Source organism: Schistocerca cancellata, chromosome 5, assembly GCF_023864275.1.
Source record: "Schistocerca cancellata isolate TAMUIC-IGC-003103 chromosome 5, iqSchCanc2.1, whole genome shotgun sequence".
In the NCBI taxonomy this organism is placed as follows: domain Eukaryota; kingdom Metazoa; phylum Arthropoda; class Insecta; order Orthoptera; family Acrididae; genus Schistocerca; species Schistocerca cancellata.
The window spans coordinates 2,308,706-2,328,919 of NC_064630.1; the positions used below are offsets into that span (position 1 = coordinate 2,308,706).

At 39.2% G+C, this 20,214-nt stretch overlaps 1 protein-coding gene across 2 annotated transcripts in view; it reads left to right on the top strand.

Moving 5' to 3' along the window:
- LOC126188041 (uncharacterized) overlaps positions 1-20,214 on the top strand; it is a 160,275-nt gene that overhangs the window by 65,182 nt on the left and 74,879 nt on the right. For both annotated transcript variants that reach the window (XM_049929469.1, XM_049929468.1), the window contains exon 4: positions 16,493-16,862. In XM_049929469.1, the coding sequence (XP_049785426.1) occupies positions 16,493-16,862 (370 nt within the window). The remainder of the gene's footprint in view (positions 1-16,492; positions 16,863-20,214) is intronic.

Sequence of the window (20,214 nt, forward strand, 5' to 3'; positions counted from 1 at the left end):
AGTTTTTACTGTCAGATGATACACAATTCAAGTGCTTCGTTTGTACTCAACATTGTGACTGTTCAGTACCATTGCTCCTCAAAGGACCCATTTGGAGAAAGGTAGTAAATGACTTACTCAAGTGGCCACTACAAATTGTGTTCCTATGTGTCATATAGAATAGTTCTTAATAGAAGATTACTAAAATATTCAAGGGCTTGCTGAAAATTAGTGCCTCTGAATTCCTTATTCTGTTCTCAGTATTGGTCGAGGTATTACATGTCATGCATATTACTTTCGCTAATGCAAGTTGCAACCTTCTGTCGCTAGAGGGCTCCATATCGTTACATGTAACATGACGGTGTGGAACATAACTACTTCAGTGCATGAGAAACAGCATGCTGTAATAGAGTTTCTAACTGCCTACACGTGGAGCTCTGTATCCTTCAGGAAGACATTGTCAGACCACACATGAGTGCTGTGACATCTACAACAAAAAACGTTGGGTTCACTGTCATTGATCATTCTCCATACAGTTCCATTCTGGCCACATCTGATTTTCATATTTCTGAAAAATAAAGAACTCCTTGGGGGATTTCGCTTTGATAGTGACGAAGTGGTGCAAGCAGAGGTGAGGTCTTGTTTCCATCAACAAAGTCAAACATTCTACAGTGACTGTAGCAACAAACTCGTCTCTCATAGGAAGAAATCTGTTAGTCATTAGAATGACTATGTTGACAAATAAATATGGAGGCATGAAGATTACAGATGTAGAATGTTAATAACATTTTTGTTATTTAAAAAGTCTTAAGAGTTTTCTTATAAAAATTCAGAGACATTATTTTTCAGCTCACCCTCATATATCATGAGCCTCCCCCCCCCCCCCCCCCCCCTCTCCCCTCCCGTTGGTGAAGGAGATGAATGAAAATATCAGAACAGAAGAAGCAACAGTTCAAGCAGACAGGTACCAATTGTAAAATTAGTAGATGTTGTGCTTTCTACATAAAGCGACGAAGACTTAGAATGACTGTAATGGGGAAAGGTCAGATCAGTTGACACTGTATTTGGGCAAAGGATAAGCAAAATAAAGAGCAGAACAAAAGCAGTGCGTAAGATAGAAATTCTACATCACAAATGTGAATGAATTGTGCTTCATAGGAAGTAATTACAGAACACAACAAAGGGGAATGGTAAAGAAATTACCCTCCACTGCATACTGTGAGGTGGCTTGCAGAATGCAAACTGTAGAAGTAATTAATTTTTTCAGTGTGAACAAACGTTTTATTGAAGAATAACTCCAAAAAATCCTCTTTAGGAATTGTGTGATCATTGGCTATTAATTCCTTTTTCTCTTGTTCTTAAAGCATCTGCAAGAACTTTTTTGTCCAATGAATACCCTGTGTTATATCTTGGTGAAGTGACCGACAATGGTATCCCGTTGTACTGGCCCTGATCCCAGTTCTCCATCACTTTTTATGGCTTGATCAAAGCACTCTTCAGTTTTTCCTCACACACATCACACAAATATTGAGGGGAAAAATCGAATTGCCATTCAAAAGATGAATCTTAGGACTCATCAGTCAGCTCAACTATTTGAGCCTTTTGCAACATATTAACTACAACAGAAAATATATTGTGGGTGTATTTTGTTGTGTATGATCCCACTTGTGCTAGAAGAGTAACTTCTTGCATAAATATTTCAAACATTCTCGATCTTCCGGTAAGGTTTCCATAAACTACTTCATTAAGCCCAACTTTATGAATCTATTATGTTCTTGCACAAGATTGTCTTGCAGGCCAGCTTACCATGTGCACAAATGTTAATCTGTTGCCCTACTTACCCATTCACATAGATATTATTAATTGAATTAAGTCATTCTCAGAAATTTCTGTTTACATTTAAATGTAGCCTGATACAGTGATTGATCACTGTGCAGTTAGAGATAAGTAGATAACAGTGCAAACACTGAAGTGGAAAGAATGCACAAAATACCTTACAATATTTTAGACTGTGATGGTAAGAAGAGACGATTGCTTGATTCATAACAATTTTTTCACAACCATACAGAAATACCATAGCTAATTAGAGAGATCCCAAGAAATATTGTTGTTATTCAGTAAATTCCATACTGAGAAATGGCAATTGTATCCTAAACTGAAGAGCTCATTTCTCACTCCTCAGGCCAGCTTGTGAAGCAACTTGTTGCTTGGCATGAGTGCTGTAAACAAGTGGGTAGTCACATGGCACTGTAAAAGTTCTCAAGGTGCAAGCTGAAAATTACTGAAGTCAAAACCCAGAATGGGCCTACTACAGTGCAGATTCAGTGAATCAAATTTCAAAGGAGTGAAAAGTAAATGTGATTAATTGAAATTTGAAGTAATGTTTTTTTGCAAAAATATGCAAATGTTGAGATCATGTTTTCTCTTGTTATGGACACCAGTGAATGAGAGTGCTCAATTTGTGAGAAAAAATAAAACTAACTAATCTGTATATGTACAGTATTTATGTCAAATTTTTAATTGAGAAGATATCTGTACATACTGTCAAATGTTTGTGGCTCTTTTCCCATCCAAACAATACAGGTACATATACAGGGTGATTCAAAAAGAATACCACAACTTTAAAAATGTGTATTTAATGAAAGAAACATAATATAACCTTCTGTTATACATCATTACAAAGAGTATTTAAAAAGGTTTTTTTTTTCACTCAAAAACAAGTTCAGAGATGTTCAATATGGCCCCCTCCAGACACTCGAGCAATATCAACCCAATACTCCAACTCGTTCCACACTCTGTAGCATATCAGGCGTAACAGTTTGGATAGCTGCTGTTATTTCTCGTTTCAAATCATCAATGATGGCTGGGAGAGGTGGCCGAAACACCATATCCTTAACATACCCCTATAAGAAAAAATCGCAGGGGGTAAGATCAGGGCTTCTTGGAGGCCAGTGATGAAGTGCTCTGTCACGGGCTGCCTGGCGGCCGATCCATCGCCTCACGTAGTTGACTGTTTATACCAATGTTTAATACACCACCAATCAGGAGGTTTAACACCATACGTCGTTCGAAATGCACGTTGAACAACTGTCGTCGATTCACTTCTGCCGTACTCAATAACACAAAAAGCTTTCTGTTGAGCGGTCGCCATCTTAGCATCAACTGACGCTGACGCCTAGTCAACAGCGCCTCAAGCGAACAAATGTACAACTAAATGAAACTTTATAGCTCCCTTAATTCGCCGACACATAGTGCTTAGCTCTGCCTTTTGTCGTTGCAGAGTTTTAAATTCCTAAAGTTGTGGTATTCTTTTTGAATCGCCCTGTATATTGTGGAATAATATTGTACCCATTGAATTAGTATGCCATGTAACACACCAAACAATAACCTTAAGAAACACTTTAATGTACTGTTCTTGAACACACTAATGTAAGTTTTAATCTGTACACTGCTTTAGTTTGCAACAATTCTTATACATTACAGATTTTACTTCTGTACATTAATTTGGAGAAAACCCATTAACTGTTGTTTGTTGGACTGTTGGTCGAAATATTATGGCACACTCTGAAGATACCGCATGCAGAGCAGCCTGAAATGCCATGGAGAGATCAGAAGCGGCATAAAATCTCTCAAAAACAGAAATTGCAATTGCAACTTCAGTGCAGGGTGGCAGTGTCATATCTTTATGCTCCTCCTCAAAAGATGACAGTAAAGCATTCTCATTCTCTTTTGCGTCATCATCTGAAATGATGACTGGTTCTTTAGCAGTATAGGTATTGTCTTGTGTGTGCATACTTCCATATTGAGAGTACAAGAGAGAGCACCAACCGGATGTAAACCTGTGAAAGAGCAGTTTCTGAATTCGAAGTTGTAATTACATTACGCGTAAGTTCAGATGTATCATCAGTTTCCTCTTTGTTTGATGCATTGTCAGTTGCTGCCCAGGCCGTCTTAAAACAGTTGTGGTGTCTGTTGTAATTTCGTCCCAAGCAGCAGATATGTTGTGGATAGCTTGCAGTAAATTCAAATACGGAACTGTTTCTTGTAGTTAGATTGCACTCATGACAGCCTTGACAAGTCAACATCTGTAATTACGCTTTGTTGAGATGATTATTCATTGATCCACGGGCTGCACATGGCCTGCAGTGTTAGCTAGTAAGAAAACAACTTCTGTGTTCGAAAGTTCTAGCTCATTGAACTGATGTGCTGAGCAGTGGTCCCAAGTTAGCAAAATACTTCTCCTCCTTGCAGCCATTTGTTGCTGAAACTTTAAGAACCGGGTACGGAAGAGAGATTCGGCCATCCAATGTTTACTGTTATTCTCATATTAGCATGGTGTTTGAAATAGGTTGCCATGTTTAAAACAACACGGATTTTACAGTCACTACTGGTTTGAGCTTCTCAGAACCACATGAATTACAACACAAGACCACCGTCAGTCTCTCCTCGCTGTTTTCCACCATGACATTTCTCGCCCTTGACATGTTAGTTAGTTGATTAAACAATGTAGGAAAAGATAGATTACTACTTACCATAAAGAAGACACATGAAGTTCCATTAAAAGACACTCACATATAGCTTTCGGCAGCAACCTTCATCAGTAGCAATCTGGAGAGGGTGAAGAGGAGGAAGGGGAAGTGATAGTAGTGTACGGATGGGGAGAGCGATGAGCGCTATCTGGTGTAGTGTGCAGGGACAAGAGTGCCAACGGGCGCAGTGTCAGGAGGTTGCGGGAAGGCAGGTGGGGAAAAAAAGGAGCAAAAGAGGGGAGGTGCAGGGAAAGACGGGCAGGCGTTTTACAAACGGTTGCATATGAACAGAATGGGGATGAGATGATAGGATACAGCGCATGAAAGCTGTTGGGTGGAGGGTGTGGGGAGAGTATGTTACTGTAGGTTGAGGAAGGGTTAATTACGAGAGCGGAGAATGTGTTGTAAGGATGACTCCCATCTGCGCAGTTCAGAAAAGCTGGTGGTGGAGGAAAGAATCCAGATGGCTCAAGTAGTGAAGCAGCCATTGAAATAAAGTGTGCTATGTTTAGCTGCACCTTGTGCCAGAGGGCGGTCTACTTTGCGGTGGTGGCCTTTGTCCTGGTAGTCAACTGGTTGGGGTCATGCCATTATAAAAAGCTGTGCAGTGATTGCAGCAGAACTGGTAAATGACCTGGCTGCTTTCACAGATGGACCGGCCCCTGTTGGGGTGGAATAAACCTGTAACAGGGCTGGAGTAGGAAGTGCTGGGGGGGGGGGGGGGAGGTGGATTGGGCAGGTTTTGCACCAGAGTCTTCCACAGGGATATGATCCTTGTGGCAAGGGTTTGGCATTGGTAGTGGCATGGGGACGGACTAGGATGTTGTGGAGGTTGAGTGAGTGATGGAACACCACTTCTGGAGGGGTGAGAAGTGTGTCTGGTAGGATGTCCCTCATTTCAGGGTACAGCGATAGGTAATCAAAGCCTTGGCGAAGGATGCGGCTCAGTTCTTACAGGGCAGGGTGATACTGGATGACGAAAGGGACACTCCTTTGTGGCAGGTTTTTGGGGAGGGTAAGGATTGGGGTTGTGAGGGGAAATGGCATGGGAGATCTTTTTGCAGATTAGGTCTGGGGGTAGCCCAAGTCTTGGAAGGTCTCGATGGACGTTGGGGAAGGTAGTGTTCAATAGTGGTAAGAGCATGGGCATGAGTGATGTTAGTGTATAGGGAGGTGGTATCAACATTGACAAGTAGGATTCCAGGACCTAAAGGGATGGTGATGGCAGAGTGTCGGTGAGGGAAGTGGGAGGCTAGACTACAGACAAATGATTGGAGGTGTTTCTCAATGAGTACTAAAATTCTTTCAGTGGTGGCATAATAACCAGCCACACTGGGGCATCCACGATTATTGGGTTTGTGGATTTTGGGGATCATGTAGAAGTTGGGTTTGCAGGGTGTCATAGGGGTGAGGAGGGAAATGGGTTCAGGGAGATGTTCTGGGAAGGACCTAAGGCTTTAAGCAGAGATTGAGTTTGTGTTGGACTGCTAGCCTCCCACGTCAAAGACACTAACCACTTCCTTCACCGACTTCCCGCCATCCCTACCCCTTTACCTGCTGGATCCTTACTCGTCCTGTTGGCGCCACCCCTCTATACACCAACATGCCTATGGTCTTACTGCTATTGAACACTACCTTTCCCAATGTCCTTCAGACTCCAAACCCACTTCATCATTCCTCATACACCTTACTAACTTTATCCTAACAAACAATTACTTGTCATTTGAAGGGAGGGTATATAAACAATCTGCAGCACAGCATGGGCACCTTCATGGCACCCTCTGATGCCAACCTTTGTATGGGCCATTAGAGGAGGCTTTCTCGGCCTCCTAAAACACCAAGTCTGGTTCAGGTCCTTTGATGATATCTCCATGATCTGAACCCAGGGTCAAGACATCCTACCTTCTTTCCTTCACAACCTCAACACGTTTTCTCCCATCCACTTCATATGGTTCTCCTTAACCAACCGTGCCACCTCCCTAGATGTTGACCTCCTCCTCTTTAATGGATGGATCCACACCTCTTTCCACATTAAGCCCACCAACCACTGAGAATATCTGCATTTTGATAGCTGCCATCCCTTTCACCCAAAAAATCCCTCCCATACAACCTGGATACCCAGGGACGGTGTATCTGCAGTGAGAAAAACTCTTTTCCTCAGTATGCTGAGGGCTCAAGGCCTTCGCAGGCAGGCACTATCCCCCACAGCTAGTCCGCAAACAGATCTCCTGTGCCATTTCCCCTCACAATCCCAACAGTCGTGTGACGTTAGCACCCCTTTTTCAAGAAATATACATTTTTTTCACAGTTCTTGATAGATGTAGCATAGTTCTAGAGTTCTTTGTACAAAATTTCAATAGTTCTGCAGAATTTAGCGACGAAAACAATAATACTCGAAAAAATTTTCGTATCGAAAATATTCTTTGGCAATTTCCGCAAAACGTAAATAAGTACGAGAGTTCTGAGCACAATTCTGAACAGAGCTCCAAGAGTTCTTTCGAAATTCCAAGTAACATTTTTTTGTGCAGCTAATAGTTTACGATATAATTGCATTTTAATGAGAAAATCTTTTCACTTACTGTGAAGTTGGCACCTTTTTTTTTTTTTCAGAAATATATATTTTTTTCAGAGTTCTTGATAGATATGGCATAGTTCTAGAGTTCTTTGTACAAAATTTGAATAGTTCTGCAGAATTTAACGAAGAAAACAACAATATTCGAAAAAAATTTCGTATAGCAAACATTCGCAATTTTCGCAAAAAGTAAATTCGGACAACAGTTCTGAGGGCAGTTCTGAACAGAACCCCAATAGTTCTATCGAATATCCTAATTACAATTTTTTGTGCAGCTAACACGTTACGAGATAATTGCAATTTAAGGAGGGAACCTCTTCACTTACTGTGAAGTTGGAATCCTTTTCCTCAGAAATATATATTTTGTCAGAGTTCTTGATAGAAATGTCACAGTTCTAGAGTTATTTGTACAAAATTTGAATAGTCCTGCAGAATTTAGCGAAAAAAACAACAATACTCGAAAAAATTTTCGTATCGAATACATTCTTTGTCAATTTTCGCAATAAGTAAATTCGTACAACAGTTCTGAACAGAACACCAAGAGCTCTATCGAAAATCCTAATAATTTCTTTTTGTGGCGATGATAGTTTATACGGTAACTGCTTTGATGTTAGATCCACTTTCTCCACAGAAAAAGTAAATTCGTTCAACAGTTTTGATGAACAGTTCTGGTTAACACCTCAAGACTTTTATCGATAATCATAATAAAATTTTTTGTGGTTATAATAGTTTCTATGGTAATTGATTAATTGTGGGGCACACTTACTAAAAAAAAAAATTATGTCTGTTCGTATGTTCTGATGTCAGCTCTGGATAGCATTGTAAGAGTTCTGTCGAAAATACTAGTAACATATTCTGTGCAGGTAATTGTTTACGTAGTAACTGCCTTTATTAAGAAATGCTTATGAGCATTTCCCGTGAAGTTTGAACCCCTTTTACGATAAATATACATTTTTTCATAGTTCTTGATATATATGCAATAGTTCTAGCTTTCCCTGCTCAAAACACGAATAGTTCTGCAGAATTTCGGGAAGAAAACAATAACTTGGCAAAATTTTGGTATGGTAAAAAATTATTTGTCAGTTTGGAAAAAATAAATTTGTATAACAGTTCTGTTGGCAGTTCTGGATAGCACCGGAAGAGTTGACATATGAGATAATTAATGTGGGACTCACTTTTGTCATGTAAAAGTAATAAATTCGTACAAAAGGTCTGATGGCATTTCTTAATACGACCCTAAGAGTTCTACCGACAACTGTGATAACATTTTTTGTGGGGATAACAGTTAATGAGATAATAGCATTTTCGAGAGACCCACTTGGTCTACATTATAATAAATTGGCACAACCCTTTTGCTGACAGTTCTGGGTAGCACCGAAAGAGTTCTTTTAAAAACCGTCATAACATTTTTATAGTGCCAGTAGATTATGAAATAGATTGTGTGTTCACTCTGTAGTGGGTGTGCGCCGATGTGAAACTTACTGGCAGATAAAAACTGTGGGCCGGACCGGATCTCTAACCCCAGGCTATGACGAAGGAATATCATCACAATATCCTTTCGTCCAGAAGTGCTTCTTCTGCAATTTTTGTAGGACAACTTCTACGAAATTGGGAACGCAGGAGATGAAGTACTGCTGGAAGTACAGCTATGAGGACGGTCGTAAATTCTCACTTTTATTTTGGAAAACCGAAAATCGAAAACCCGGATGTATATTCTACTAATTACAGAAAGTCTAAATGTTCAGCACTATACAAATGCCAGTACACCTTCTTAAGACTGACTGTAGTAACTGTAGGTGGATGCGTGGGATGTGCACGCTTAGATGATTCAAGGAGATAAGGCTCGTCAGTGCAAAACAAACAGATGGCTGAGAGAGCAGATACATTCACACGCACCACTAACCAGATGGTGTCATACCTGTCGAGAATCGCACCAGAGGTACAATGAGCTATGGTGGAGTGCTGTTGGCGTGGTTACTATGCAACTTACTTGATGGGCATCAATACACCGTTATATTAATGTACAATACTTGAGAAACAATGTCATTCACACACTCAGAGTTCCTTATCACTCAGTACTAGACTAAATTACCGGCCTAGTGATAAGCAGCCTATGTACCTCACCTACTACACATCTTCGTATTATTAGAAAAAAAGAGAAAAATACCAAGGGACACAAAATATGAATCCGGATAAACCGGAAATCCGGATTACTGAGGACCAAATAAACGAGGTTCTTATTTACAAATTTCGAACTTCTTATTAACTTCAGTACTGTATCCCCTCAACATAATAACACCTCTATCAGTCATGTATTGAATTAGGATTTAAACATACTACTTAGTTCGTTTGTACAATATATTCAGTAAATGTACTTCATTTCTATACATTGTAAAGACTTTTAACTCTCGCTGTAGTGTAACTCATCAAACTTCCACACTTCCTTTCTAACTAGAACAAATGTTTGCAACAATATTAACGACAGCAATTTCAAATTTATTCGTTACACACAGCACATGTTTTTATGTATCCTAGCGTCTGGTGATGTTGCCACATAACTTTCATCCATGAGGGTCCTGGGCATATTTTTAGCTGTTAGTGGGTCCTGGATGTCATGAGAGCTCAAATCAATTACTGTTTTACGTAATAAAATTCATCTGGTTCTTCCTGATTCTAAAAATATACACTTCATGTATGCCTTTCATTGTTGTATGATTCAGTATCGACGCTAATGCTCTCTTGATGAGATATGAAACGATTGCTCGTTTTTATCGACTGTGCCCTTTCGTATTTCATTCCAGTGATTAATTTATTTGTTTATCAATGTAGTAAGTAGTACAAAGCTAATCCAGAATGTAAACTGCACTTAAATTCTGTTTGAACTGTTTAATCGTCAGTGTCCGCTGTCTGAACGTCAAATATCAGATTAATACACTGCGCCTGGTTGCGTTATTTTATAGGAATTTTATTATTTTAAGTGGGAAGTACTAGATAATGTTGAAGAAATCCAAAGCATATTGTTCAAAGAGCATAATATTATTCGAAATTTACCTGTACCAATAGGTGCAGCCAAAGCAGCATTTGTGATGCTGTAATTACCTCATAGATAACGATATTTGTCTATTGTAGTTTTGTATTCCAATCAGAATTTTGAGAGCATCAAAGCCTCATTTCAGCATGAGAGAGGGGTAAAATCAATAGATGATATTGAATTGAAAGCCTTCATCAGTCTCTTGTTTTTAATTGTTGTTAACAAAAGTAACAGATAAAGCCTGGAAGATATGTGTGGAACTGATGGTGATGGCATTGAAAAATTACACCTCGCAAATGAACATAAAACGTTTCAAATTTATTCTGGAGAGCCTTAGATTTTACAGTCGCGCTATTCTTGATGAAAGGAGACAATTAGACAATCTAACAGCTATTCGGGAAATATTTACTGTGTTTGTACGCAACTACCACAAATCTTACAACCTTGGAGAAAATGTTACAGTAGACAAGAAGCTGGAAGGATTCTGTGGAAGGTACAGTTTTCTATCAATCAAAACAAACGAGTATGGATTCTTAAGTGTGGATTCTTAAGTATTTTACCTGTACAATTTGGAAATGTACGCTGTGTTGCAACCAGAAGGATTTACCAACTGAGCAATAAACATTCTGATGATGTTCTGTGACTGTGTAAACCTATATATCAGTCAGGTCGAAATGTGAAAGCGGACAACTGGTTTACTAGTACTGGAATGATGATAGAGCTATGAAGGGAGAATTTTTCTTTTGTTGGCATGATAAAGAAAAACAAGCGTGGAGATTTCTCTAGAGTTTGCTATCAGTAAAAGAAGGGCTGCCCACATTTCCTTTTTCGCCTTCCACAAGACTGAACCCTAGTTTCCTCCGTACCTAAAAAGGGGAAGTGAGTGATCCAGGCATCACGTTTGCATGAAGATAATTCGATAGATGCTGACATTGTAGATAAACGGAAGCCATCCACCGTAAATTTTACAATAGCGTTAAGTGTGGTATTTTCACAGCGGGTAAGCCGAATGCTTTGTACAACGCTGCAAGAAATGTCCGCCGCTGGTCAATGGTTATATTTTTGTAATGATCAGTACAGTTGGAATCTATGCACAAGTGATTTATTGTGGCAACAGTAAGAATTGTATCAGAAGGAAAGGGTTCCTGAATCAGCTATGTTATACAATGTTGTTTTCTTCGCTAAATTCTGCAGAACTATTGAAATTTTGTACAAAGAACTCTAGAACTATGGCATATCTATCAAGAACTCTGAAAAAAGTATACATTTCTGAAAAAAGGGCGCCAACTACATAGTAAGTGAAAAGATTTTCTTCTTGAATTGCAATTATCTCGTAAACTATTAGCTGCACAAAAAAATGTTACTTGGGTTTTCAGTAGAACTCTTGGAGCTCTGTTCAGAACTGTGATCAGAACTCTTGCACTTATTTACATTTTGCGGAAATTGCCAAAGAATGTTTACGATACGAAATTTTTTTTGAGTATTGTTGTTTTCTTTGTTACATTTTGCAGAACTATTGATATTTTGTGCAAAGAACTCTAGAACTATGGCACATCTAACAAGAACTGTGAAAAAAATGTATATTTCTCGAAAAAGGGGTGCTAACTTCACGCGACTAATCCCAACCCTCCCAGCACCCCCAATAACCAGCCACAAAGAAATGTCCCCCCTTCATCACCCAGTACTACACTGGACTGGAACAAGTGAACCACATCCTTCACCAAGGCTTTGATTACCTATCATCATGCTCTGAAATGAGGGACATCCTATGCGAGACACTTACCATCCCTCCTAAAGTGGTGTTCCATGGCCCACCCAACCTCCACAACATCCTAGTCCATCACTATTCCACTCCTAATCCCAACGCCTTGCCACAAGCATCATATCCATGTGGAAGACCCAAGTGCAAAACCTGCCCAATCCACGTAGCACTTCCTATTACGGTCCTGTTGCAGGTTTTCTCATACCTCATCAGGGGCTGGGCCACCTGTGAAAGCAGCCATGTTATTTACAGCTATGTTGCAATCATTGCACACCATTTTATATTGGTATGACTACCAACCAGCATGTCCACCAGGATGAATGGCCACCACCAAACTGTGGCCAAGAGCAAAATAGCATGCACAACACGCAGCTAAACGTAACATACTTGATTTCAATAGGTGCTTTACTACCCAAGCCATCTGGATCTTTCCCTATACCACCAGCTTTTCTGAACTGCACAGGTGGGAGTTATCCTTCCAACACACTCTCTGCTCCTGTGACTATCCTGGCCTCAACCTATGGTAACATACCATGCCCACACCCTCCATCCAACAGTTTCCACCCCCTCTGTCCTATCATCTCGTCCCCATTCTCACCTCCCATCTTGTTTATTTGCAGCCCTCTGTCAATGCATCCGCCCATCTTTCCCCACTCCTCTCCTTTTTTGTTCCTTTTTACCCCACCTCCCTGCCCCTCAACTTCATGATGCTGCGCCTGTTGGCAGACTAGCCCCTGCATCCAACAGATAGTGTTCGTCTCTCTCCCCACCTGTATGCTGCTATCCTCTCCCCTTACCCTTACCTTCCACTTCATCTTCACTCTCACCTTCCCCTTCCCCTTCCCCATCCAGATTGCTGCTTGCATCCCACATCATGTTGCATTCCGGCCCGAGATGCTGAAGTTGGCACTCGTGTGTGTGTGTGTGTGTGTGTGTGTGTGTGTGTGTGTGTGTGTGTGTGTGTGTGTGTGTGTTTTACTGATGAAGTTGCAGCAGCGCGGTTCTTTCCGTCCTTTACGACGAACCGGCACCTACCTGTGAACATTGTCCCAGCAGATCATCAGTAGGAAAGCCGAGTGGAACCTACTGTACTTAGACTTGAACCAGGCTGCAATTAAAATCACTAATCTACGTTTTGGGAGAAACACGAAATGAAAGGTTGGAAATTTTGTCCTCAATTAATATATTCTGAAACTTAGGTGAACAAGTATCACTGCTAAGCCCGTGCTAGTCTTAACACAGTCACTCACAATCCCTTTCACTCACGTTAGCAAGTTTATGGTGTTGCATTTTCTGAAAACGTAATAGCTACAAAAATACTAATTGTATTTGATTGAAAACGCTCGCCAAATATTAAGTCTGTCGGTACCAAATGCAGTCACAGTTTTTAGCCACCGACCTGCTCAATACACCACGCGGAATATGTGTCTTTTTTCGTCACAAAATTCACTTAAAAATTCCGAAATTTGTACACACACATTGGAATAATTATGCCGTCACTTTCCAACACTTTTGATGTATGAAACACTGCTAGATCCGGCAACTTATCGTTTCCATCGGAACTACTACTACACACGTCCAATCTGTTTTATGGCTAGACTACCACTCTTCCCTAGAATACTCTAAGTCTTCTCTAGCAGCAGAGAAAGGCGCACGAAGAATACTGCTTTACCATTGGTCAGTTTACTCAACAGCCAATAGCAAAACAACATTCTCCCGCGTCAGTCCGCGTTTTTCATCCATAACCAATCGCAAAATAGTAAACGTCACGACTGCACTTTTTACCGACATAATTATCTAATATGCTGAAGTTTTGCTTATGCGTAAAGTTATTTACTATTGTTATTTATATCTGAATTAACTTTCCCTTTACCATAAACTTACTTTACAAATCTGTTCTACAAAAATCCCCTTTGTTCATATCCATACTTCTTCGAAATGTTCCCACACTAAATCCTACTACATAACTCGTTAAACAATTATCTTCATATTAACATTAATCCACACTCACACATCATTCATACTGTTAAAACATATTTATAACATTTTACACACACAAAAGACATAACAACACTTTATGAAAATACTAGAACAGTTTATGAAAAACATTCTATTACTTTAGTGCACTCTAGTGGGCACAATCGAAACTCAATCAGTCCCCTATCCAATATTGTCCGCTATCGGCTGATACATAAACTACGTGCGCATCCAGTCTCGCGTCACCACCTGTCACTATCCAGCTCTGAGACACATCTCCCACTTACGATCCTCCAAGGCAGGATCGTTATACGGCGCTACGCCTCAAAGGCTATTGCTGAAAGCTATATGTAAGTGTCTTTTAACTGTGCTTGCGTGTAACTTGACGTATCTTCTTTATGGTAAGTAGCAATATACCATTTCCTACATTGTTAATATTCCTCTTTTTTCTTCAGGCATGTAGTTATAGAAAATGCTGGCTTCATATGTATTACACACATCTCTTGGGTGATAGAAATGAGACAGCTTGGATTGAAATTCCCGTGCCCACTTATTGGCATCTCATTTACCCTGTGCCCCCACCCCCCAATAGACATTGACGGATTTTATGCCTCTTCTGAAAATGCCAAGCCTCAGAAAACACAAATCCAGAAATTCCCTTTTTCTGGGGGATTTTGTGGGGCTTTTTCTTGAAGATTGATGCAGACAATGGAATTTGCTGTGAGCACACATGTTGGAACTGTTCAAACTGAGAATACTCCACGACTTCATATTTGTCTGACATCATGTGCTTGCTATGGTCACTAAATGAACATCTTGCCAGACTTGCCTCTATTTCCTGTCTTGAACTTATTACCAACGAGAGGTTAGGCTTTGGGATCTGAAAGTGTTCTGCAACCTGTATTTTAGTCTTCTCTCAATTTTTGACCAGACGTAGAATTTTCTGACTTTGTTTTAATGTCAGAGCATTGTAAGGTCTTTTCTGTTTTGGCAGCATATTGTGTGTGATGGAATGAAAGGGAAAAAACACATTCATTGCTCACAGACAGAGACAGAGAGCTGTCTGGACTGTTGTGTGTTGCACACTGTGTGTGGTCTGCTGACCAGCCATTCTCTTCCCCCTTCCTTGCATCTTACGTGAGTAGCAAGCGAGCGAAGGGGCCGTTGTTGTGAAATTACAGTGCAGTATGTTATTGAGAAAAATTTGGGGAATGTGTAATGGAAAATACCATAATCCACAGTACTACATATGTACACACTTAAACGATGGAAAATCCAGGATGGAATGTAACAATATTATGAAAAGGAAAGTTTGCTACTCACCACATAGTGGAGATGCTGAGTCGCAGATAGGCACAACAAAAAGACTCTCACAAATAAAGCTTTTGACAAGTAAGGCTTTTGCCAACAATAAACGAGACACAAGCGTATGCGCAACACCCCCCTCCCCCCCCCCCCCACAAAAAAAAAAAAAAAAAAAAAAAAAAAAAAAAAAAAAAAAAAAAAATCTCTCACACACACACACAACTGCACTCTTAAGCAACTGAAACTGCGCTGTGTGGTTTCAATTGCCTGAGACTGTAGTCGTGTGTGTGAGTTGCGTTTGCGTGCGTGTGCACGTTTGTATGCGTGTGCGCATTTGTGTGTGTGTGCCATCTATTGTCGACAAAGGCCTTACTGGCTGAAAGCTTTATTTGTGACAGTCTTTTTGTTGTACCTATCTGCGACTCAGCATCTCCGCTATATGGTGAGTAGCAACATTCCTTTTCACAATATTGTTATATGTACACAATGAGGTGTGAAATATGTAATGTTGGTGACTAAATTTTAGTTTGTAGTATGAATTATCCAAAATTTGATTAAGGTGGTAGATTTTTCGATGTAAGTTGGTGGGGACGCTTTCAGTTTATGCAATTTTGAATGCAACTGGGGTCTACTGTGTAAGACCACAGCTGAGTAATACCTGTAAATATGAGTTACTTGACTTTTTTCTCTCTGAAACTGCAACACCTCAACATATCTAATGTCCTTGTGCAAGTAATCCATGGGTTAATACCACTACCAGTAGTAGGGAATTACATATGTAGGAAAGGAAATAATGTGGATGTACTGCAGCACAATATACAGCACAGTAATCATGTAGTGTGGGAGAAATGCCTAGTAGTGGTACCTCAAACAAATGAGAGCTACTACTAATACTTTATAGTTCACTGTTCAGGCCACACTTCCCTTGTGATTACTGTTTCAATTAACCAGCTGAATTCTTCCCTGTGACACTGTAAAAAATACTGGAGCAAATGATGTGTTACATAATACTAACTTATTCCAGAAGTGTTATGTATATCCATACTAATTTATTTTCAACCAATGGAAAATCCAAGATGCAAAAATGATAATATTATGAAAAGGACAGATTGGTAAGCACCATATAGAGATGATGTTGAGTTGCAGTCTTGTTAGTATGCCTGTCTGTGACTCAACAACTCTAAGTGGTGAGTAGCAGTCTGACTCCGGTTCTATTTTCAGCATAAATATATGAAGTGCATATACTGTTTATAAGCTTTGTTACTGTTTATTTAGATTTTTCATTGAGTGCATTGATAATTATTACTTTAGTAATAAAAGAGTGTGATTTCTTTCAGAAAGTGACGAATGGTTACCAAATGTCTATAGCTGGGCAAAATTATGTGCGTGGTACCAACAATCATTGGAATTATCGTAACAATAGAGGCAATAACTACAGAAAAATAGAAAAGACTGCTCCAGAATATCACACACAAGATGACTTCAATGTGGCCAGGCATAGGAAGCAAGAAATGCCGCAATTACAGACTCCTCGTGCTAAAAGTTTATTTAAACACCCGACTGAAGAAGAAATGAGACAAGGAATTGAAACACACACAGGAAAATACCTTTTGAAATCTGCACGCAAGGAGAATGAGTTTCATAATTGTCAAACAAAGCATCCATCGAAAATTAGTAACCCTCAGTTTCACCCAAAAAAAAGGACAGGTACCTGTAAATTTCCTATAGTCGAGATAGTGTAAGTAGATCTCTGACAGCTTGCAGCACTGTTGCCAGCTTTCAACAGCAGAGTGCTAATGGCTGCAGGCAAAAACAGTAGCTATCTACAGAGCTGTGACAACACTGAGGTGTTGTGATAGAAATGTTTATAAAGTTGTGTTATGTTATGGGCTGAGGTAGGTCTGCAAAGCTGCAACTGTCAGGGATGAACTTACACACACTCAGATAGAGTAAACATAAACAAACGTTGTTAAGGCAGGTATTTAATTTTTTTAATATGCATGTTACTTAATAGTAAAATAAAATTTAAGAGAAACTAATATTGAGGAGGACAGGAAGGTAAGTATTTGTCTGTAGTTAACCCATTGTTGGGCTGTCTGTTTCATTAAATTGTAGACAGGAAAACTAATGAATTTGGAACAAGCATCAGTCTTGTGTAAATGAGGGGGAAATATCAAAAAAGCGAGAAAAACTTACAACATTTGTTGTATGAGTAGTGCAGACAATGTTACACTGATAAGCAGAGCAGAGAAAATGTGGTGTGTGATCATCTCTGTATTCATTGACACTGAGGAGACTGCTCACTGGCAAGGCATGGACTTGGGTTCAGGAGGGCGATGATTTAAATTTCCATCCGTCCGTACAGATTTAAGCTTTCTGTGATTTTCATAAATTGCTCAGGGCAAATGCCTGGATAGTTCCTTCTAAAGAATTTGGCCAGTGTCCTTTGACAAACTGATCTTGTGCTCATTCTTCAGTGTTGGGATGTTAAGCCACATTCTTACTTCCTTTTTCCATTCACTGATGGAGGGAAGCATGTGTTTACAAATATAGATAAATTGAAGAAACATATGCTGTGCAGCATCATATATAATAATATCATACTTGAGTTAGATTATTGCATGTTCCTTAGATCATTTGAACAATTCTCTATCAAAATGATGTAGGACGATTCAGTTTACAGGATAATGGGTGAGGTGTGATGAGGAAAGTAATGGGAATTCATCAGCATCAACTTTGTCCCCTTCAAGGCAATCCCCCTCAGATGTAATACAATTGTGCCAGAGCATTTTCCAAACTTGGAAGCACTTCTGGAACTTACTTTTCAATATTGTGTTCAGCTCCTTCACCAATTCTGTTTTTTACCTCAACAGTGGTGGCAAAATAACGTCTATTCATGGTTCTCTTCAGTCTCAGGAATAGAAAGAAGTCGCAGGGCTTGCAATATCTGGCAAATACAGTGGCTGAGGCAACACAATGGTTTTGTTTTTTGCCAAAAAAATCATGGAGAACCATTGAGGTGTGAGAGGGAACATTAGTGTGATGCAATAGTGGTTTTGCCTCAAATAGACCTTTTTTAATCACATCTCGTATACATGATTAGTGTTAACATTAATGAACACATTTTTTTTATCTCTGCTCATGAAACTATACTAAAAGAACTTGCTGTTCCACGTGTTAGACACTTTATGATACTGGGAAAATGAAAATTTTTGTGTTGCTGTATGTTGAACTCCTTTCGAAACAACTGACAGCTTCAGTAATGGGTAATAAAGGTGTAATGCTGTCGGTACAGACATCACTGTTCTTCTGAAATTGTGATGGATTATTTCTGATCCATTAGCGAATAAGAGTTGTGACGCCACAGTTAAAATGCCTAGCTCCTTGAAGAGAGGCTCAACTGATGCCTGTGGGTCCACACCACATATTCTGTGCAATCAGCACTTTCTTTCTAAGTGATGAGCTACCCCAAAAAATTGTTCCATAAGCCGATATTGAGTGGACATACACAAAGGGGTTAATACATTTGTTTCCAACCTTAGCAGTAATATGAAGAGCACAAGTAGCCAAACTCAATTGTTTGAGCAGCTCAGTAATATGCTACATCCAGTTCGTTTTCATCAATATGTACACCCAAAAATTTGGATCATTCTAACTTATTTACTGATTTGTCGTGTGTTACATCAATTGTTGGTGTGACACTGTTTGTTGTACAGAACTGCATATACACAAGTGTGCGTTTTGAAAACTTCCATTTTCTGAGAACCACTCTATAATTCTTTGAAAAATATCATTTACCATCTCTTTGGATGCTTTCTCTTTAATGAGATATATTATAACACTAGTATCGTCTGCAGGATGTAATAATTCTACCTGTTGAATGTTGAGTAGAAGGACATTCACATTTATAAGGAATAGGAGTGGATCCAAAATTGAACCCTGTGGGACTCCCTTTGTTATTTGCCCCCACTCACTAAAAATTCCTACATTGATTTATTCAGCACAACCTTTTGCTTTCTGTTTGTTAAGTACGATTCAAATCCGCTGTTTTTAAAGTCATCAGTTCCACAAAACTTGAGTTTTCTTTAAGAGAATAACGTGATGTACACAATCGAACACCTTGGAAAGAATATCAACTGCCAATATTTCACTATTGGATAAGTGAATATATAAACTGCATTCTCAATCTAGCAACCCTTCTGGAATCCAGGCTCCGATAGGCTAAGTAAATTTTTTCTATTTGCAGTGTGAGACTATGCTATGCTATGCTATGTTTTTCAAATATATTGGAAAAATATCTCAGTAAGGAAGCTGGACGATAATTGTTTTAAGCCTGTCTTGTCACCTTCTTATGAAGAGGTTTATACTATAGAATATTGTGACCTATCTGGACGAATTCCCCATATCAGTGATGCTTTATATATATATCACTAAGGACAATTCTTATTAAGCTGGAACCACTTTTGAGAATTCTGTTTGAAATTCCTTCAACATCACATGAGCATTTGTTTTTTAGAATTTTTATAATTCTGTTAATTTCAGTAAAGGAATTTGGTGCTACTTCTAATTGCTTAAAGTTTTATGGAGTGATATTTTTAATATATTCTCTTGCTTACTCAAAACTGAACCATTGAATCCTATTGTTCCTGCTACATTTAGAAAGTGATGGTTAAAAGTACACACACCTCGCGAATGATCAGTCACAACATTGTCATTTAGTTTATTTGTTACGGTATCTTTTACACTGTCTAGTTGTCCTGTCTCCCGTTTAACAATATCCCATATACTTTTTAATCTTATTATTTGCATTATTTATGTCTGTTAGAACATCCATACATCTGGATATTTGAATGACTTTCCATAAAATACTGCAGTAACTGGATACTAGAATGACTTTCTTTAAAATACTACTATAATTTTCTCTTTACTATTACCAGACGGGAGATTGTTGTAATGTACTTTAATAATTTTAAACTCTGTGCAAGTGGTTGTTGGGGCTGCCACCATAATAGACATGAAATTAAATATTCATGACTAGGACTCGAACAGAATTACTGTG